Source organism: Trypanosoma cruzi, genomic scaffold (genome assembly GCF_000209065.1).
Source record: "Trypanosoma cruzi strain CL Brener 1047053513371 genomic scaffold, whole genome shotgun sequence".
Taxonomy (NCBI): domain Eukaryota; phylum Euglenozoa; class Kinetoplastea; order Trypanosomatida; family Trypanosomatidae; genus Trypanosoma; species Trypanosoma cruzi.
The window spans coordinates 22,099-38,494 of record NW_001849217.1 but is presented as its reverse complement, the minus strand read 5'-3'; the positions used below and the strand labels follow the sequence as shown (position 1 = coordinate 38,494).

At 54.6% G+C, this 16,396-nt stretch overlaps 3 protein-coding genes and 2 pseudogenes across 3 annotated transcripts, besides 11 other annotated features; all 5 read right to left on the bottom strand.

Moving 5' to 3' along the window:
* On the bottom strand, positions 1–942 carry Tc00.1047053507255.63 (UDP-Gal or UDP-GlcNAc-dependent glycosyltransferase, putative; the record flags this gene model as incomplete). The annotated part of the gene is made up of 1 exon (XM_803491.1): positions 1–942. A coding segment is annotated over one exon (942 nt), but the record flags the coding sequence as incomplete, so codon positions are not given.
* Positions 1–8,670: a sequence feature (areas not merged during assembly with more than two copies in the genome that could not be assigned to a particular haplotype).
* Positions 2,059–2,078: a microsatellite.
* Tc00.1047053507255.50 (UDP-Gal or UDP-GlcNAc-dependent glycosyltransferase, putative) lies at positions 2,432–3,565 on the bottom strand (the record flags this gene model as incomplete). The annotated part of the gene is made up of 1 exon (XM_803490.1): positions 2,432–3,565. One exon carries the CDS (start codon positions 3,563–3,565, stop codon positions 2,432–2,434), a length of 1,134 nt encoding a protein of 377 aa, XP_808583.1.
* Positions 4,416–7,181, bottom strand: Tc00.1047053507255.30 (annotated as a pseudogene).
* Positions 8,671–9,488: a sequence feature (heterozygous, Esmeraldo-like haplotype).
* Positions 9,489–10,332: a sequence feature (areas not merged during assembly with more than two copies in the genome that could not be assigned to a particular haplotype).
* Positions 9,802–9,832: a sequence feature (AT_rich).
* Positions 10,333–11,595: a sequence feature (haploid, Esmeraldo-like haplotype).
* Tc00.1047053507255.20 (trans-sialidase, putative) lies at positions 10,814–13,174 on the bottom strand (the record flags this gene model as incomplete). Its single annotated transcript, XM_803489.1, has 1 exon — positions 10,814–13,174. The coding sequence occupies one exon, from the start codon at positions 13,172–13,174 to the stop codon at positions 10,814–10,816; it is 2,361 nt and encodes a 786-aa protein (XP_808582.1).
* Positions 11,596–12,533: a sequence feature (areas merged during assembly that could not be assigned to a particular haplotype. This can correspond to areas where the two haplotypes were merged or to regions with more than two copies in the genome that were merged during assembly.).
* Positions 12,534–12,708: a sequence feature (heterozygous, Esmeraldo-like haplotype).
* Positions 12,709–13,694: a sequence feature (areas merged during assembly that could not be assigned to a particular haplotype. This can correspond to areas where the two haplotypes were merged or to regions with more than two copies in the genome that were merged during assembly.).
* Positions 13,695–16,396: a sequence feature (heterozygous, Esmeraldo-like haplotype).
* Positions 14,291–14,360: a sequence feature (T-rich).
* On the bottom strand, positions 15,397–16,396 carry Tc00.1047053507255.10 (annotated as a pseudogene; the record flags this gene model as incomplete).

Sequence of the window (16,396 nt, the reverse complement as noted above, 5' to 3'; positions counted from 1 at the left end):
TGGACGTATATTCAACGGCTTGTACTTCACCTCATTCTCCAGCACAAACCCAACCATCATGTCCTCCTGACCCATACCAATTGATAAAAACTCCTCCTGACGCTCCTTGCTGTACGGCAGGTACGCCAGGCGCCTCAGAGGCTTGTACGACACCAACGCCTCCGCCACGTCCCTCGACAAAGTGTAGCACCAGCCAACCATAAACGACACGCCCACTGGGCGTTTATTCACCTGAAATCCTCTTCCAGCATGAGCGCCCATGTAGACCCCTCGGCGCGGCAGGAGGCGCAGGTGAGCAACAAACAGCGGCACACGAAGAAACATGTCGTCATCGCCCTTCGCAATGTAACTCGCGGTCGGAAACAGACGGAGCGCAAGGTCGAACCACATGTACACCTTGCGGCTCAAACCAATCTCCGCCTCAGCTCCAATTTCTCCCCCAGTGCCCGCTATTTTTCCTGGGGACACGAGGCCCTCGTTCATTTGCAGCGCAACCACATCGTTCCACTGTGCCGCCTCCTCCAGCATCGCGGCAGAGTAGTCATAGCCGTGCGACGGGTGTCGCCCAATAACGTACAGCACGAGCAATGCACCGGTGAAGTCGTTCGCCCTCGTCGCCACTCCGGGAAACCGCCAGCACGTCGACCGCTGCAGGTTGCGTCGCGTCCGCCTCGCTTCTTCGTCAATGGAGGGAACGCCCAGCACAATCAGGTACTCCCGCCGGCTCCACGTGTCCACAACACTGCGTGGGATGTAAGCAAGTGCTGCGTCGTCCGCGGCGGTGGCGTGCGAGTGGCGGGGGTTGTTGGGTCCCGGTGACGCATCATCGGCAGCGGTGTCAAACCTCAGAGAGAAAACAGTCGTGGCCACAATGAAGAGAATCAGCAGCACGGCAACTCGCTTCAGCTTACGCCTCAGCGTCAGAAGTTTCGGCTTCGCCATGGTCGCTGTTGGTGTGAGAAGCTAGGCAAAAGAAAAAGGGGCGGAGAGCGTGTAAGGGCGTAGAGCAATTTATCATTATTATGTTTTTTCTCGTGTTTTCTCAAACAAATCCGATGGACCGCAGACGGCACGGCAACACCTGCCCCCAGACCTCGTGGTGTTACAACTGTGTGCCCCAGTAATACGCGGCTGGTCCGGGCGCTGGTCGATGCCGTCAGCCCTGCGTCAGCAACAACAATCCCATGAGGGCAGCATTGCTGGCTCTTGGCTTCCCCGGATAATACAGGGCGACCGGCTCTGGCACCACGATGAAGTAGCCCGCATTGCCAGTGCGCACAGCTCCTGCTGGCATCCACCACCAACAACGCCCTCCGCGAGAACACGCACCAAACGAAGGTGTCGTCCACAAACAACCGGTGCGCCGCCCAGCACGCCGCACACACCGTCGCCACAAGAAGCGGCGCGCACTTCTCTCGGATGGGACCAGGAGCGTCCCGCACGACGCAGGGAGCCACCGCAGGCCCGCCGCCCAGCAGACAGTCCACCCGTCGTCTGATCCCCGTCCGCCCGCGCAGCAGCTCCTTCTCCCTCCAATCGGTGGACTCGACACCACACTCGCATGGCCGCGGGTGGGGCGCAAAGGAGAGGGCCCCGCGGCGTCCTCCTCGGGAGAAGCCACAGACGCCAGCTCGCACTCGCCCCCACCGCGGCACGTGCCATCGGCGCGCAACCGTCGCACGGCCCGCACAGCGCCGCTCCGCACACGTCGCAAGCACGGCCGCGCCGCCCCTACCCTGCGCACACTGCCACAAAAGAACAAAAGCAGGAGAAAAAAAAGAGGGGCAGCTGCGTCGTCAGCAAGCAGGGGCCGTGGGCCAGTGGCGTTGCCCCGCCCTCTGGGTACACCAGCGGCGGGGAGGGCGTCACGGCACGCACTCTCCCCACACCGGGAGCCTCACCACCAGCACTGGCAGCAGTCGCACCGTGGGACGCTCCGTTAACAAGGACATCACACGAACACACACGAAAATACGTCCCCAACCGCTCCCAACCGCAACCACCCACCAAAAAGTGAGGGCTCAGGAGTGGAAAGGACGAAACAAGCAACGCACACACAAAAAAAAAAAAAAAAAAAACTGAATCCCCTCCATCTCCCAATCGCACAATTAACAAAACTACAGGATAGAAAAAAAACCCACATACATCGTTCATTGGCGGCCCGGCCCACACACGCACATTCTCATCGCGTGCTCCCAGCAGAAGGACACCCGCGGCACAACGCAGCGGGCGCCCACTGGCTCCACTCTCTCCTCCCGCCAACGGGTCGAGGGCAGGGAGTGGAACGCTCCACAGGGACGCTGAGCGGTCAATGACACATCCCACGTCGTTAGGCCACAGAGCACATAGGGCACAAACCGGGATGCAGCAACCAATCAAGCAATACCTTAAGATTCAACACGCACAGAAAAACATTCATTTCTTTCATTTGTCAATCGCAACAGGGGTATATCACGTCTTCTGAGACCCGTTCCACACGGGCGACAGGCGATGTGTCGTTGCCGAAGCGCGCCATGAGCGCGGCGTAGTCGTCCCCCCGCACATGATGGACACACATCGAGGTCGGCACCACCTGCCAGTGCCCGGTGTCATCGCGGGCGTCATGGTAATGACAGGGCAGCATCTTCACGTATACCATCGGCTTGTAGTTCAGTTCCTTCTCAAGAACCCAACCAACCATGGCGTCGTCACTGTGAAACTGAAGCAGTGCAAACTCGTGATCACGTTCCTCGCTGTACGGCAGGTACGCCAGGCGCCTCAGAGGCTTGTACGACACCAACGCCTCCGCCACATCCCTCGACAAAGTAAAGCACCAGCCAAACATAAAAGTGTTACCCGGGAAGCGCTTATTCGCAAACTGGGCGACACCAATGTGGTATCCCATGTAGACCCCTCGGCGCGGCAGGAGGCGCAGGTGAGCAACAAACAGCGGCACACGAAGAAAAATATCGTCATCGCCCTTCGCAATGTACCTCGCGGTCGGAAACAGACGGAGCGCAAGGTCGAACCACATGTACACCTTGCGGCTCAAACCGACATTCGCCTCAGCTCCAAAAAAGCCGTAGTGGCCAACTGTTTTGTTAGTCGTCACGAGGCCCTCGTTCATTTGCAGCGCAACCACATCGTTCCACTGTGCCGCCTCCTCCAGCATCGCGGGAGAGTAGTCATAGCCGTGCGACGGGTGTCGCCCAATAACGTACAGCACGAGCAATGCACCGGTGAAGTCGTTCGCCCTCGTCGCCACTCCGGGGAACCGCCAGCACGTCGACCGCTGCAGGTTGCGTTGCGTTCGCCTCGCTTCTTCGTCAATGGAGGGAACGCCCAGCACAATCAGGTACTCCCGCCGGCTCCACGTGTCCACAACACTGCGTGGGATGTAAGCAAGTGCTGCATCGTCCGCGGCGGTGGCGTGCGAGTGGCGGAGGTTGTTGAGTCCCGGTGACGCATCATCGGCAGTGGTGTCGAACCTGAGGGTCAGAACAGTCGTGGCCACAATGAAGAGAATCAGCAGCACGGCAACTCGCTTCAGCTTACGCCTCAGCGTCAGAAGTTTCGGCTTCGCCATGGTCGCTTTTGGTGTGAGAAGCTAGGCAAAAGAAAAAGGGGCGGAGAGCGTGTAAGGGCGTAGAGCAATTTATCGTTATTATGTTTTTTCTCGTGTTCTCTCAAACAAATCCGATGGACCGCAGACGGCACGGCAACACCTGCCCCCAGACCTCGTGGTGTTACAACTGTGTGCCCCAGTAATACGCGGCTGGTCCGGGCGCTGGTCGATGCCGTCAGCCCTGCGTCAGCAACAACAATCCCATGAGGGCAGCATTGCTGGCTCTTGGCTTCCCCGGATAATACAGGGCGACCGGCCCTGGCACCACGATGTTGCAGTCAAGCATGAAATCGCAAGAGGAAGCAATGTTGGCACCAGCACGAAAATGCCGTCTCACCATCAATGGGATGCGGCACTCATTCCATGCGGTCACACGGAATGCACCATTTCCCCAATAGATCTTATCCTTCATCGTCCATCCCTTAAAGACGCCTCTGTTAGTGATGGGCCTTAGAACACAATAGAAAAAAATGGAAAATGCAGTGGTACTGCGACACCGCCAGCCACGATGATTCCCTCATACCGAGGCAATTCTCCAATTATGCCTCGTGTGCACACACACACAATCAACATACCATATAGAAATCACCCAATGTTTTTCACCAGAAACCAAACAACCCCAATCCCTCCCTAATTTCTTCTGTCACTGTTATGTTCGATAGCTTTGGTCATTTTTGACATCTTTTTGTAACTGTCACCTGGTGCTGGTGCACCTGCACCGTATGCACACACAAAAGTATCCAAAAATATATAACTCCCACAATATTTCTTTCCCACAAATCAAAATTGCCCCTTTCCCCAATTTTTTTTCCTACTTCGACGGTTCTTCCACACTTCGGAGTGCTTCGTCTCTTCTAAATTCTCCGGGCAATATTGACACTTGGTACGGGCGCACCTCTTCCTTCCAGAATGCCGCTATTTCACGGCCTTCATCGTCGCTCACATTATCGGAATTGACGGCATCACATCTCTGCCAGTCATTCATCGGCGTGCTGTCTGCGCGCTGCACACAAATAATCTCCCACGACATGTCTCGAGATGATTCCTCCCAACAATTAAAATAAGCCGCCAGACACTCAGTGAACTGCCTCACTGTGCTGGCGGTGGTGTGGTGCCCACCCGCCGTAGCCATCCGCAGCCCAAACAGCGTCACCGGATTTGAGTCCACAAATAAAAGGCGTCCTCCAGCGGAAAGCCTTCGACCTCCGTTATTTACGGCACTCCGCGCTCCACATCAATCTTCTCGTAACGGTATTCCATCGACGGTAAAAAATAGTGGCTGGTGAGGCGCTCCTGCGAATAACACCTCCAGCGCACAGCGGCGTGACTGACGTCGTGTTGGTGGCCTCAGCTCCTTCAGTTTGCGCCTTACTGCAGCCACGAAAGCCCCATTCAAAAACGCAAACACGGCACACTTCCCAAAATTTTCGGACATGAGATAATCCCTGAGCCTCGACACGAGCAAATTGAAATCATTCGGCCGCATTAACTTTGCCAACCTGCATAATATTTTACCTCCGAGGTGGGAAGATATCGGTGCATTGAAAGGCGACTCACCATTGTGCTCTCCCCGTACTCGGACAATATTTGCAAGACATTCAAACGCCGTATTATCATCCCACATTCTAAACATCCCAAAGCCAAAGTAATACTTGCTTCTCGGGGAGTTCGTCATCTCCACAGCGCGGTGACACTTCTCAATCCGTGCAGTACAATGTCGCTTACCAAAGATGTAGCAAAGAAGCGGCCCCACTTCATCCATGTGACCCCTCACCTCGCGCCAGCTTTCCGCTTGCCGCTGCACGGCTGATCACGCCACGTCCAAACGCACATTGCCTTCGCGTCGCTTTCGTCAGGACAATTCATCACAATTCGTGCGGCTCTCCCTTCGCTCGCCCAGTGTCCGCATATTTTTGTCTCTGGTGGTGTCACCACAAGCATGCCCCATTCAAGAGGAAGCAAACAAGTGGACAGGCGATTGTCCGGCTATGCCACGTCGTAGACAATATACCCCCTCACCCCGCACCAAGACGGGCCCTCACAACCTCTACGGTGCTGGACTCGCCCATGTATTCTGGCACCGCTCTGGCGGTCATGTCCAACAGATATGCTCCACTCACCATAAAGTGCGCAACCATTGGGAGCCGCTCCGCATCGCAGTGCAGCAGCTGGTAGAGGAGGTACGAGCCGGCACCCATCGACTTCCCAATCCCGGGCGTCCCAATCAACACATGTCGCCTAGGCTCAAAGTAGGCCCCAGGGTCAGGGCCGAGCAATTCGGTTAGATCATTCCTGACGGTCTGCCACACTCGCTCCACCTCACAGTTCACATGGCAGTCACGAAGGGATTCATCCTCCTCCCACGAGTACGGCCATCCCTTGTCCGAGGTGAGCACCATCAGCCTGAGACGCAGTGCACCGGATTGCTGCACACCGTCATCCTTTTCGAGAGTGTCGCCAACCGCCCTGTACGTCCATGACTGCGGTGGTTCCCCCTCCTCCACCTCCATTCCCGTCCCCTCGCCGCCAGGAACTTCCACGACACGGTGCCACCTCGCATTGTACACAGACTCGTAGCATCCCTCCAGGTATATCGGTGCACTCGACTTCTTTGGGTTCCTCGCTTCCTCGGCGGCCGCATCCAAGAACCTTTTAGTGACTCCATGAACATTTGCCTTTACCTCCGCAGCAGCCACCAACCAATTCAGTAGATTGTCCACACCTTTCTCGTAAAGGTTGTGTACATCCCCTTCCATATCCATTTCATCCCGTACAGCCCCCTCCATCCTCTTGTAACGATCGGATGCCTGCATTTCGTCCAATACTCCCGCATCGCAAATGTACTTCTCGGGGTTCTTAAAAAACTCCTCCAGTAAGACATCCCGATTGGCGTCCAAAGCGCCCCTGCCGTCCAATTCCATCGCAAGAAAGTCATTCAGCTTCATTTTGTCCACGCGAACCCTTCCTTTAAACAACACATACTTAATCCTGGTGGAAACGTCAATCCCCAGTTCTTGTCGTTCTCGCCTTTCCCTTTCTTCCGCCTTCCGTCTCTCTCCTCTCAGTACATAAGAGTAGGCTGTGTTTATTCGTGCCCTTGCAAGAGGAGTGACCGTATCCCTTTCTTCAAAGTCCCTCCATTGCCTGAGAGTGACAATATATTCTTTTTTAAGCTTATTTGAAGCCCCCAATAGCATGTAAAACTCCTCACGCTCTTTTTCCAGCTCTTGATATGGCGGCGATGCCTCTATTGTCCTCAATAACACTTCGTCGTAGATGATATTCGTGGAGCTAATTAAAAGCTCTTCCATAGAGACGTTCTCATTGAATTCCTCAACGCCCCTGCCGCCAAAATAATTCCGAAGGAAGTCATTCAGCCTCATGTTGGTGATGCGTTCCCTTCCCTCCAGCAGCACTTTATCCAGCCGACTTTCAAGAGCCCATTGCGGTTGCCGTATTTCCTCAACTCCTCTGCGAGCTGCAGCGTCGGAACCATCAGAAGAGCCACGGCGAGGCACCATCACAACACCCGTGCGGTGAAGCACCCACTCGCACCGCCCAACTGCGGCCAGCAGGTGCCGCTGGCTCCAAAGGACACTCGCGGCTGTCTCCTCCCGCAGTCCCAATGACGTTGGGCGTGGCGCTCGCACGGCTCGATGGTCGGTGCGCCATGCAGTCGCACTGCGACGCCTGTCGGCAAAACAGCCGAGGCCCACCACCCCCGCAGCAACACGAGGCGTGCAACCAACCCCAACATACCGCCACATTATCGCCCTTTTTTATTTTGTTTTATTCACGTTGTCGGTCGGTTTGCCTCATCACCGACAATAAAAATAACTCCGCACTCTCGCAGAGGAAGAAAAAAACGCGATCCCACCGTCCCGCCGCGGGTCAACACTCTCGTCCACCCACCGCCATCGCCGCACAGGGGACCGCAGTCACATCGCAGAGTCAGCACCACAATGTGCACCACACCACCGTGCAGTGAACGATGGGCGAGACGCGGCCACGCACCGCTCCATTTTCCCACCCCTCAAGTGTTGCGTGCCCGCAAAAAGTGGCAAACAGAATCAGAGTGCACACAAACCCAATCATCCCACTCACTCGCTGAAGCACATTATTCGCATGGAGTGACAACATTTGGGGGTACACCAGCAGTAGCTGGCTGCATGGAATTTCCCTGCCAACCCTGTGAATACACACAACAACTCTGCGGAATAAAAGTGACAACCCCTCGGTGTTGCCCGCAGTTCACATGGCAGGAAGAATTCCACGCACGCATGGTTCCGGACTCCTCGCTGTTTGAGTGCACGTCAACAGTACGCGTAAAAAATACTTGCGTGCAAGACGACATTTAAGCACATGAAAAGGTCGGCCCGTTTTGTTTGATGGCGTTGGCGAGCACTCCCACACAATCCAATCAAAGTGGCACGCCGGACAGAATGGCGTCCGTCAATCAATAAAAAAATGCGACACTGAAAAGGAGCAGAGAAGAGTTGGCACATGCGATTGCCAGAGACAACTGTGAGCAATCCCGCCAGCACCAACTGAGGTGCCGAGGAGCACGTTTGTGTAGAACTGGTCGTCAGGCAGAGAGGACAAATAAAACAAAAGGGCAGCAAACCCTCTCGTTCAATGTCTCCTGACCGCGACACCAGAATCAAAATACAATGGACGATAAGAGCGGCAACGCCTTCTCCAAAACATCTTGTCAAGAGGCCGCAGGATCTCAGGAAGGGAAGAAGGCAGCGGCGGCAGCCACGGCGGGGGAGGCAATAAAACGGCTGGCAGGCACCCTCACGTCGACGCGCACACCACATCCGAGTGGGCTGGGAGCACAGATCAAACCGCTCGGAAACACACGCATCAAATCCGCAAAATAAAGTCGCGTTGAATCGACAGGAACTCCCCGCCCAAAACAAATTTAAAAAGTAGCGTTTTTCAAGGGGGAATCCGCTTTTCCGACGGCGGCACGGACGCCTCGCAGGAATTTCTTGCAAATCTCCCTTCGCAAGTCCGCAAGAAAACGCAGAGGAATATAAAGAGAGCGCAACGACGCAAAAAAAATAATCCTCTCAACCGACCAGGTGGCAGGCCGCCCTCGCGCAAGTGGACAAAACACAACTTCACTCCGGTCTTGTGGTGGTGGTCGTCTCACAACATTTTTTTCCTTCTCGTCGCAGTGCACATCCCCCTCCCTCAAATCATTTGTTCGGGCCATGTTCCTGCGGCCAAACATCGCGCTGCTGGGTCCCGCGGCACAGTCCTCGGCACAGAAGTGAGGCGAGGAAGAGGGACCGCAGAAGGTGCGAGCAAATCCAAATTCGGTGGCGGTCGCTGCAGTGAAGATTGACGTCCCACGCGGTGTCCCTTTTCTAGGTCCGGTCCTCACCGTGCCATGCGCTCAGCGTGCGGTGCGCCGGCCGCTCCGAACATCCACACGTGCAGCAGCATAAATACACCGGCCCACTAGAGGCCGTCACCAGCCATTGCAGGAAGACCACTGTGCCTCGGTGCTATAAAACCCGAATTGCATTGACGGGCCACTTCGGAAAATCCTGTCGCATCCTCCCCAATTATGCGGAAACACATCCGTCGTGCATGTGTCCACCGCAGCCAAATGAATCCGGTCCAAATACCCTCCAAATCAAATTCCCCTTTTCTCGAGCCATTCCCTCATTCCATACGCCCTGACCCTCATCCGCACGTGCTCACTCACACAAACCGCCATAGACAGATGGCGGCCGTCCAACGCTCCGGAAAAACATGCCCAGCACGCACGCGCATAACAAATGACATGCGCAAACGCACGGCACAACGGTGGAGAAGCGCACACCGAAAGGATGCGGCCCTCCACAGCAGTCGCAGCCCACCGCGCGCATCACACCCGCAGGAAGAGTGACTCGCGGTGCGCGCTCCCTCTCTCCTCCTTCCCTTGATGCCCACGGAGGAAGCAGCAGCCACCCGCAACCGCCAGCACACGCTACAAAAGAAGCATCCAAATCCACTGCAATGTGCATTTTGTGCGTGCATTTTGTGGTTGTGTGTGCCTGCAGACACACGAAGCAAAGAAAAGCAGGAGCAGAGCATGTGAGGGGACGCACAAAAACAGTACAGCAGAAGTGCATGGCAGAAATAAAGAGAAAAAGACTGCTCAGGCTCATGATATTGCACTGCAGACAAAGCAGCGGCAATTCATAAAAAATTCATTAAAATTAAAAAAAAATTCATCTTCACCCTTCCACACCTCACACTTTGGAAAAAAAAAAAAAAAATTGAAAAAAAGTCGTCCTCTATTACGGCTACACCCAAATGATTAAAAAGAAAAAAGGAAAAGAAAAACCACACACAAAAAGGTGCACCTAACCACCATGTTGCTCCAGAAATTGTCTGCATATATTTTGTCCGCAAAATAAAAAAGATATTTACATGTCTTTCAACCGTCTGACCCTCCATGTGTCCGCACATCGTTTATATTTCATGGGGTCATCTGCGTGTTGCTGCTCCCCTCAGCCCTCTCATCGGCGCGTGAGTGCGGCCCGCAAAGCGCAGTCACTCGTGTGTGTGTGGGGAATGAGAGAAGCACGCAGACATGACGGGAGTCGCGTCACTCCATCGGGAGAGTGAGCGCAGCAAAAGAAAAAGAAATCATCGGAGGGGAGAGAAATGCTCACGAGGCCGACACCGAAGGGTGCGCCAGCGCGAGAAATAAAAAAACACGGCGGCAGGGTGTGGCTGTGTGTGTGTGGCGCTGCGGGTGTCTGCCCGCCCTGGCCGCAAGGAAAACAAAAAAAGAGGAAAAGAAATGTGTGCTCCGCCCCACAGGCCCTCCTCGCACGCCCACACGTCACGGCTCCCTCAGCGCGCCGTTCGTCGCGGCCCCTCCTCATGCGTGCAGCAGGCGAGGCGCACAGGGCCGTCGTCATGAGCGTGTCGGTGGGTGTGCGAGTGGAGCAGTTGGGCGGGAAACACACGGCACCCCTCACAGGAAGAGTGCAGCATAAAACAATTGAAAAGAGGGAAGAGTAGAAAAGAAAAAAAAAACCGCCCATAGTGATTGCCCTAAAGCAGCAAGGGGAAAATGGAAAACATTAAAAGAAAACAAAAACAAATTATTCTCTGCGTAGTGAAATTTATTCCTAGCGGTGTGTGTGTGTGTCGGTGCAGGAGTTGGGGGTGCAAGTGTTCCACACTGAGGCCGCACACTCCTCACGCAGCCGCAAACCCCCACAGTCCCAGCAGAAGCAGCAGCGGCAGCACCCTCCCGTACGCGGAACCAGCATTACCATTTGCCCCACCATCACCCGTTTCTCGTGCCGTCCCTTCATTCCCAGCAGAAGTCAAGCTTCCCGCTGGCGCATGTTGGGTATTGGCGGTTCTCCCCACAGTTGTCCTCCCCGGTGCTGCTGGTACTTCCCGTGGGCCAGGCACCGCAGGTCCAGCAGGTGCGATGGTTTGAGGAACGCCTCCCACTTGTGGTTCCGGAGCTCTCTTTGGAACGGGTTTCCTGTCCTTGATTGCAGTCATCTCAGTGGGATTCAGTGGGCGATTGTACAGAAAGACGTTCTTCACCGTCACAGGAAAGTTTTTTATACCGCACGCACCAAAGCAGAAGTGCACAAGCTCAAGTGGTTTCTCACCTGTTAGCAGCGTTTCCTTTTCCCCCAGCGACTGGCCATCAACGTACATGGAGCTCTTGTTGCCTTGCAGCATGAGTGCCACTTGGTATTCTTTCCCCGACTCCCAAGTGCTGCTCCTTGTTGTTTTTGTGCCGTTGAAAATTGTCTCCCACTTGTTATCCGCGGTATACAAGATTCCCATGGTATACGAGGAATTGGTGTCCCCCCACATCGCACCCAGCAGAGGAGCGTCCGCACTCGGAGCATTTTTGATGGTCACCGTCGCCACAACTGTGAAGTCGTGGCTCAAAAACACATGCCGCAAATTATCATCCCGAGTGTTCACAGGCCATAGTACCCCGGAGTTAGACTCCGTCAGCTGCATCCCCTCTTTGACCTTCGTGGCGTTCGTCACCGTTGCATTCAGGCAAAGGTACTCGTCGTTCCACCTCCCATCACTGGCCTCATCGGACAAAACTGCCACCAGACCCGCCGTGGGTATAGAAAAGCTGGAGAAGAAAATGTCCTTTTGCGACCAAGTACTGAGGACGGACTTGATTGTACTCAGTTCATCCGTCAGGCGGGAAAGTGACATGAAACTGCCTTCACCACTGTCCCTCCGCTGTAAAAGATGCAGATTGCCACCCGAGTACAGCAGGCTGCTGGCAAGCTCCTCCCTCAGAGCAGCATTGTCCATGCCAACCGGTCCAAAATGAAACGAGCGGTTGTTATCCGTGACCCAAACGTAGAGCGCAGTGGCTCTTTTCTCACCCGAGGCGTACCCTCTCTGTGTGTACAACATGACCTTCCTGCCCTCAATGGTCGCGGTGATGAAGGCTTCCACGTGCAAGCTCAGATACCAAAAGAATGATCTTGATTTGACCCACACGCCTGAGAGCGTCCCGATGGCCTCCGTCCACGATCTCCCCATGTCTCGCGACTCGTACACCTTCTGTTCATCCTCGCAGTCAACAATCATGAGAAGTGATCCCTCCCACTCGGTGATGCGGGGGTTAAGACATTTCGCAGGGGACATGCCCTCAGAGAGCGCCCAGGTACTGCCGTCGTCCTTCGAATAAATGATCATGGAGTAAATGTCACTATTTCCGCTCTTCGCCATCAGTGGAAAGACAAGCGTGCCATTCTCCATCAGAACACCTGAGCCACCAGCGGCAAAAAACTCCTTCAAGTTACCTTCGTGAGCAGCTATAATACTCTCGTTTAACAGAGAACTGATTTGGTCCCATTCGATACGTTCAGTCAGCTCGCTGCTCGTGGGATTCGTGACATCACCCACAACCAGTTTCAGACCCAGGTTGTCCCATTTCCTGCTCCTATTACTTTCCTTGAGCCCACTAAGGCTTCCCGCAAGAAGAAACACCTTATTGCCCTTCGTAGTGGTTGTGGGGCGGTAAAAAACATCCACACGATTATCCGTTCCATCCGTTGTACCAAGCACAGTGTGTGCCTTCCATGTATCTTCCTTGACCTTCCCAACAAGAGTGGACCGATCCCACGAGGAGTCAATGTACTCCGCAACAATATCAGAAGAAATGGGCTCAATTATTTTACCACCTTCAACGACATATTCGGCATACATGAGACCTTCGGCAAAAGCAGCAATTACTCCACCAGCACTGACGAGAGAGGGTGAAGCAAATGCATCCCTCTTCGTCTCTTGAGACGTTCCGCCTTTCGCTACAACCAGCGTCTGATTCGGAAAAAATAGATCGACCCACTGCAGCTTCTGACCATCCCCTGACTTACTCTCCACAGCATTCGAAGCCCCACCACTGCCGCAGCACATCATAACGACGAGGAGAAGCAGCATCGCAGAATTAAACAAATGCCGGGACATGTTGGGCCTTTCCCTCCTCCTTCCGCTGGATCCGGTCACGCGGCGACGGTTGTGTTTATTGAGTAACATGACAACAGCAAAACGTGAGAGCATACAAATATGTGTGTGTGAGCGGTGTGTGTGCTGTTGTTGGTCCTTTCTGAGCCTTCGAATTTCACAGTAGCGATTAGCGTTTGGTTGCTTTCTTTCCTAGCGTGTCTGTGTGTGTTTGTGGAATAAATGGGAAAAGTCACAGGGAGCAGAAAAGACAAGTTGTAACGAAAAACACTGCGCACCGTCAGCAGCAGCGGGCCACGTCCCCACAACAACTCACTCCCACAGAAAAGCGAGGAAGCGCGTGCGTGTGCGTGCCAAGAACACAGCGACCATCATCGCCAAAGGAGGCCATCGTGGCACCGTCCGTCACGCGTCAACGCACCGTGCGACGCACGCACCCAGCAGAAAAAAACAGGGGGAAAAGAAGAATGGCCCCAAGAGCAGGCAACACCTCCACGCACGGCAGGCATCGTGCAGCCGCATCAACCGACCCCAGCGGAATGCGGAAGGCGTCCCGCACACATCCAGCCAATGACACCCTGATTCCCACCGCAGGCAGACACGCAGCGGCCTCGCCACGTCAGCACGGAGACCACGGGACGCACAGTCACAGTCGTCCCGCCGCCAAGAGCCTCCTGCAGAGCACCATACAAATACTTTTGTTTGTGTGTATTTTCTGGAGGAGTAGAAAAGAAGAGGAGCACAGGGAGACGCATCAACAGGGCAGGAGACACAGCTAGATGGCAGCGATACATGCGGCACGGCCCCAACCTCAACAATCACGCACGGTGGCGGCGCAATCACATCCAAAAATGACAAAAAAAAAAACACGGCGGCAGGGTGTGGCTGTGTGTGTGTGGCGCTGCGGGTGTCTGCCCGCCCTGGCCGCAAGAAAACAAAACAAGAGGGAAAGAAATGTGTGCTCCGCCCCACAGGCCCTCGTCGCACGCCCACACGTCACGGCTCCCTCAGCGCGCCGTTCGTCGCCGCCCTCCACATGCGTGCAGCAGGCGAGGCGCACAGGGCCGTCGTCATGAGCGTGTCGGTGGGTGTGCGAGTGTAGCAGTTGGGCGAGAAACACACGGCACCCCTCACAGGAAGAGTGCAGCAACAAACAATTGAAAAGAGGGAAGAGTAAAAAAGAAAAAAAAACCGCCCATAGTGACTGCCCCCAAAGACAAAAAAGAGGGAATGAAGGAAATGAGAGAAAAAAACAATAAAAACATTAAAACAAGAAAAAAAAGTTTTGGTTCGGCAGGACTTTCATGTGCCATGCGCACAAGACGATCGGGGGCGTATACATATTCCCTGCACAAACAAAAAAGGAAACAAAAAAAAAAGGTTGTGCTCTCCCACCAGCCCACACAACATCCCTTATATTCCATGCGGCGTCCGGCCTGCTCCTCCACTCCTCGTTTTGTGCAGTCCGCCGGAAGCGCAGCAGTGACGCCGGCACCGCGAGTGGGCAAAAAAAGGCAAACAAAAGTCGAAAGCACGTCATTCATAACTGATTGTAGCAAACGAGCATAAGAAAAAAAAAAAAAAAACTGAGTATTCGAAAAAACACCAAGAAAAACTGAAAAAGCGGGGAAATATTTTTTAAAAAAGAAAAAAACATTAAAGAAAAACATCAAAAACCGCAAGAAAAGCGGCATTTATTCTCCGTGAGGAGTCGCAATTCAACACTCGTTGCCTCACAAGACTGCGACAGCTCCACACAGTCCCAGAAGAAGAAGAAGCATCGACACCCGAGACACGCACACACGCGCAGTGCTGTCGGCATTCAAATCACGCAGTATCAATTTCGCGTCGTTGAGCAGGGCGAGGCGGTCCTCTTGGCTCGCGCCGCTCCCGGATTCGGAGTGGTTATTTTCTGGAACAGGAGCCTCGCTTTGTTTGGGCAGCAATCCCTCACTTCCAGCCAGAGACGCCATGCTTTCTTGTACTGGCTGCGCATCCCCATCTCCAGTGGTCTCCCTTGACTGCAGGGTTGTTGGGTTTGCTCCCTCCTCCGGCGCGGATTGTTCTTCCTCCCCCATCGAGCTTTCCACTTCCGTAGTGAAGAAATCCTCGCTGTGCGTTGTCCCAAATTCACCTGCTCCTGTAACAGCGGCCGTAGGCAAATTGTTGTTTTCGCCAGAGGCGGCTGGTGCTGCTTCCCTCTCACTGCCTGTTGGAGTGCTGGTATTGTTTCCCGCTTGGTGGTCGTGTTGCGCCACGGCAGCCTCGGCGTCTCCCTGTGGCAATGGCTTCGACTTAAGAGCAGCTGAGTCAGCATCCTGCGATTCGGTGCCACGGCCGGTCTCAATAATCTCTGCAACAGGGACGGGCGCCTCTGGTGAACTTTGTTTCAAGAATTCCGGGCGTACCGTCCTGCTCCACACCCTCTCCTCGCCGTCCCACCGAACCGCGGGAAGGACACTGCCGCCGGTGGCGGATATCGTGCACACCTCCGCGTAGTTAGGGCAAATGACGTTTTCCTTATCGTAGGGTGGTGTGTCCCACGTAATCGTCGCCCCGTCCGTGAATGGAACCCAACTGATGCCGCGCTTTTCAGTCACTTTCAGATGCACTTGCATGCCAAGACACTTCAGTTCCGCATGCATGGCAGCACTCAGATACGTATACCCCGGGTACCTTGCATCTGTCGTGTTGGTGGGAAGCGTGTCCAGACACCACGAAGAGGGCATATCACCAGGCCTCGCAGACAAATATTCTCCCTTCTTAAAAACAGCCTCAAGGTCCCTCACGTCCATCGCGGGATCAATGATGGGGCAACTGTCCATTGAGTGCTGTTTTGACACTTCAATGATACTCCGCTGACACCGACCACTGGAATACCGATCCGACGCGCAGCGTTTGACACCATCGTTTATGTTGCAGAACATGTGGGAATATTTACTCAGGTTCAGTTCGGAGCACCTCTTCTGCAGCAGCTCACAGCCCGACTTCTTGCCCCAACCCATCGGCTCCGCCATCCTCCAGTTCACCTTGAAGTAGCCCAGGTCAGCAAATGCAGCCAGCGTCAGCTCCGTGTAGTAGCCGGCACCCCCAATCGGTGCCATCAACTCATCCTTCGCGTGGCGCTGTGACCAGTGCGACTCCAGCGTCCTCCCGTCCCCATTTTGATCTTGTAGCTCCATGCCATAAATGCCATCGCAGTCGTAGTGCTCCCTCGCAGCCATCGCGGCATTCGTCGAGTTCACCACCACCGACAGCGCCCTGCCACGCACACCGGTAACATTCCTCACCATGCTGCGGCTGGCCATGTGCGGGTGG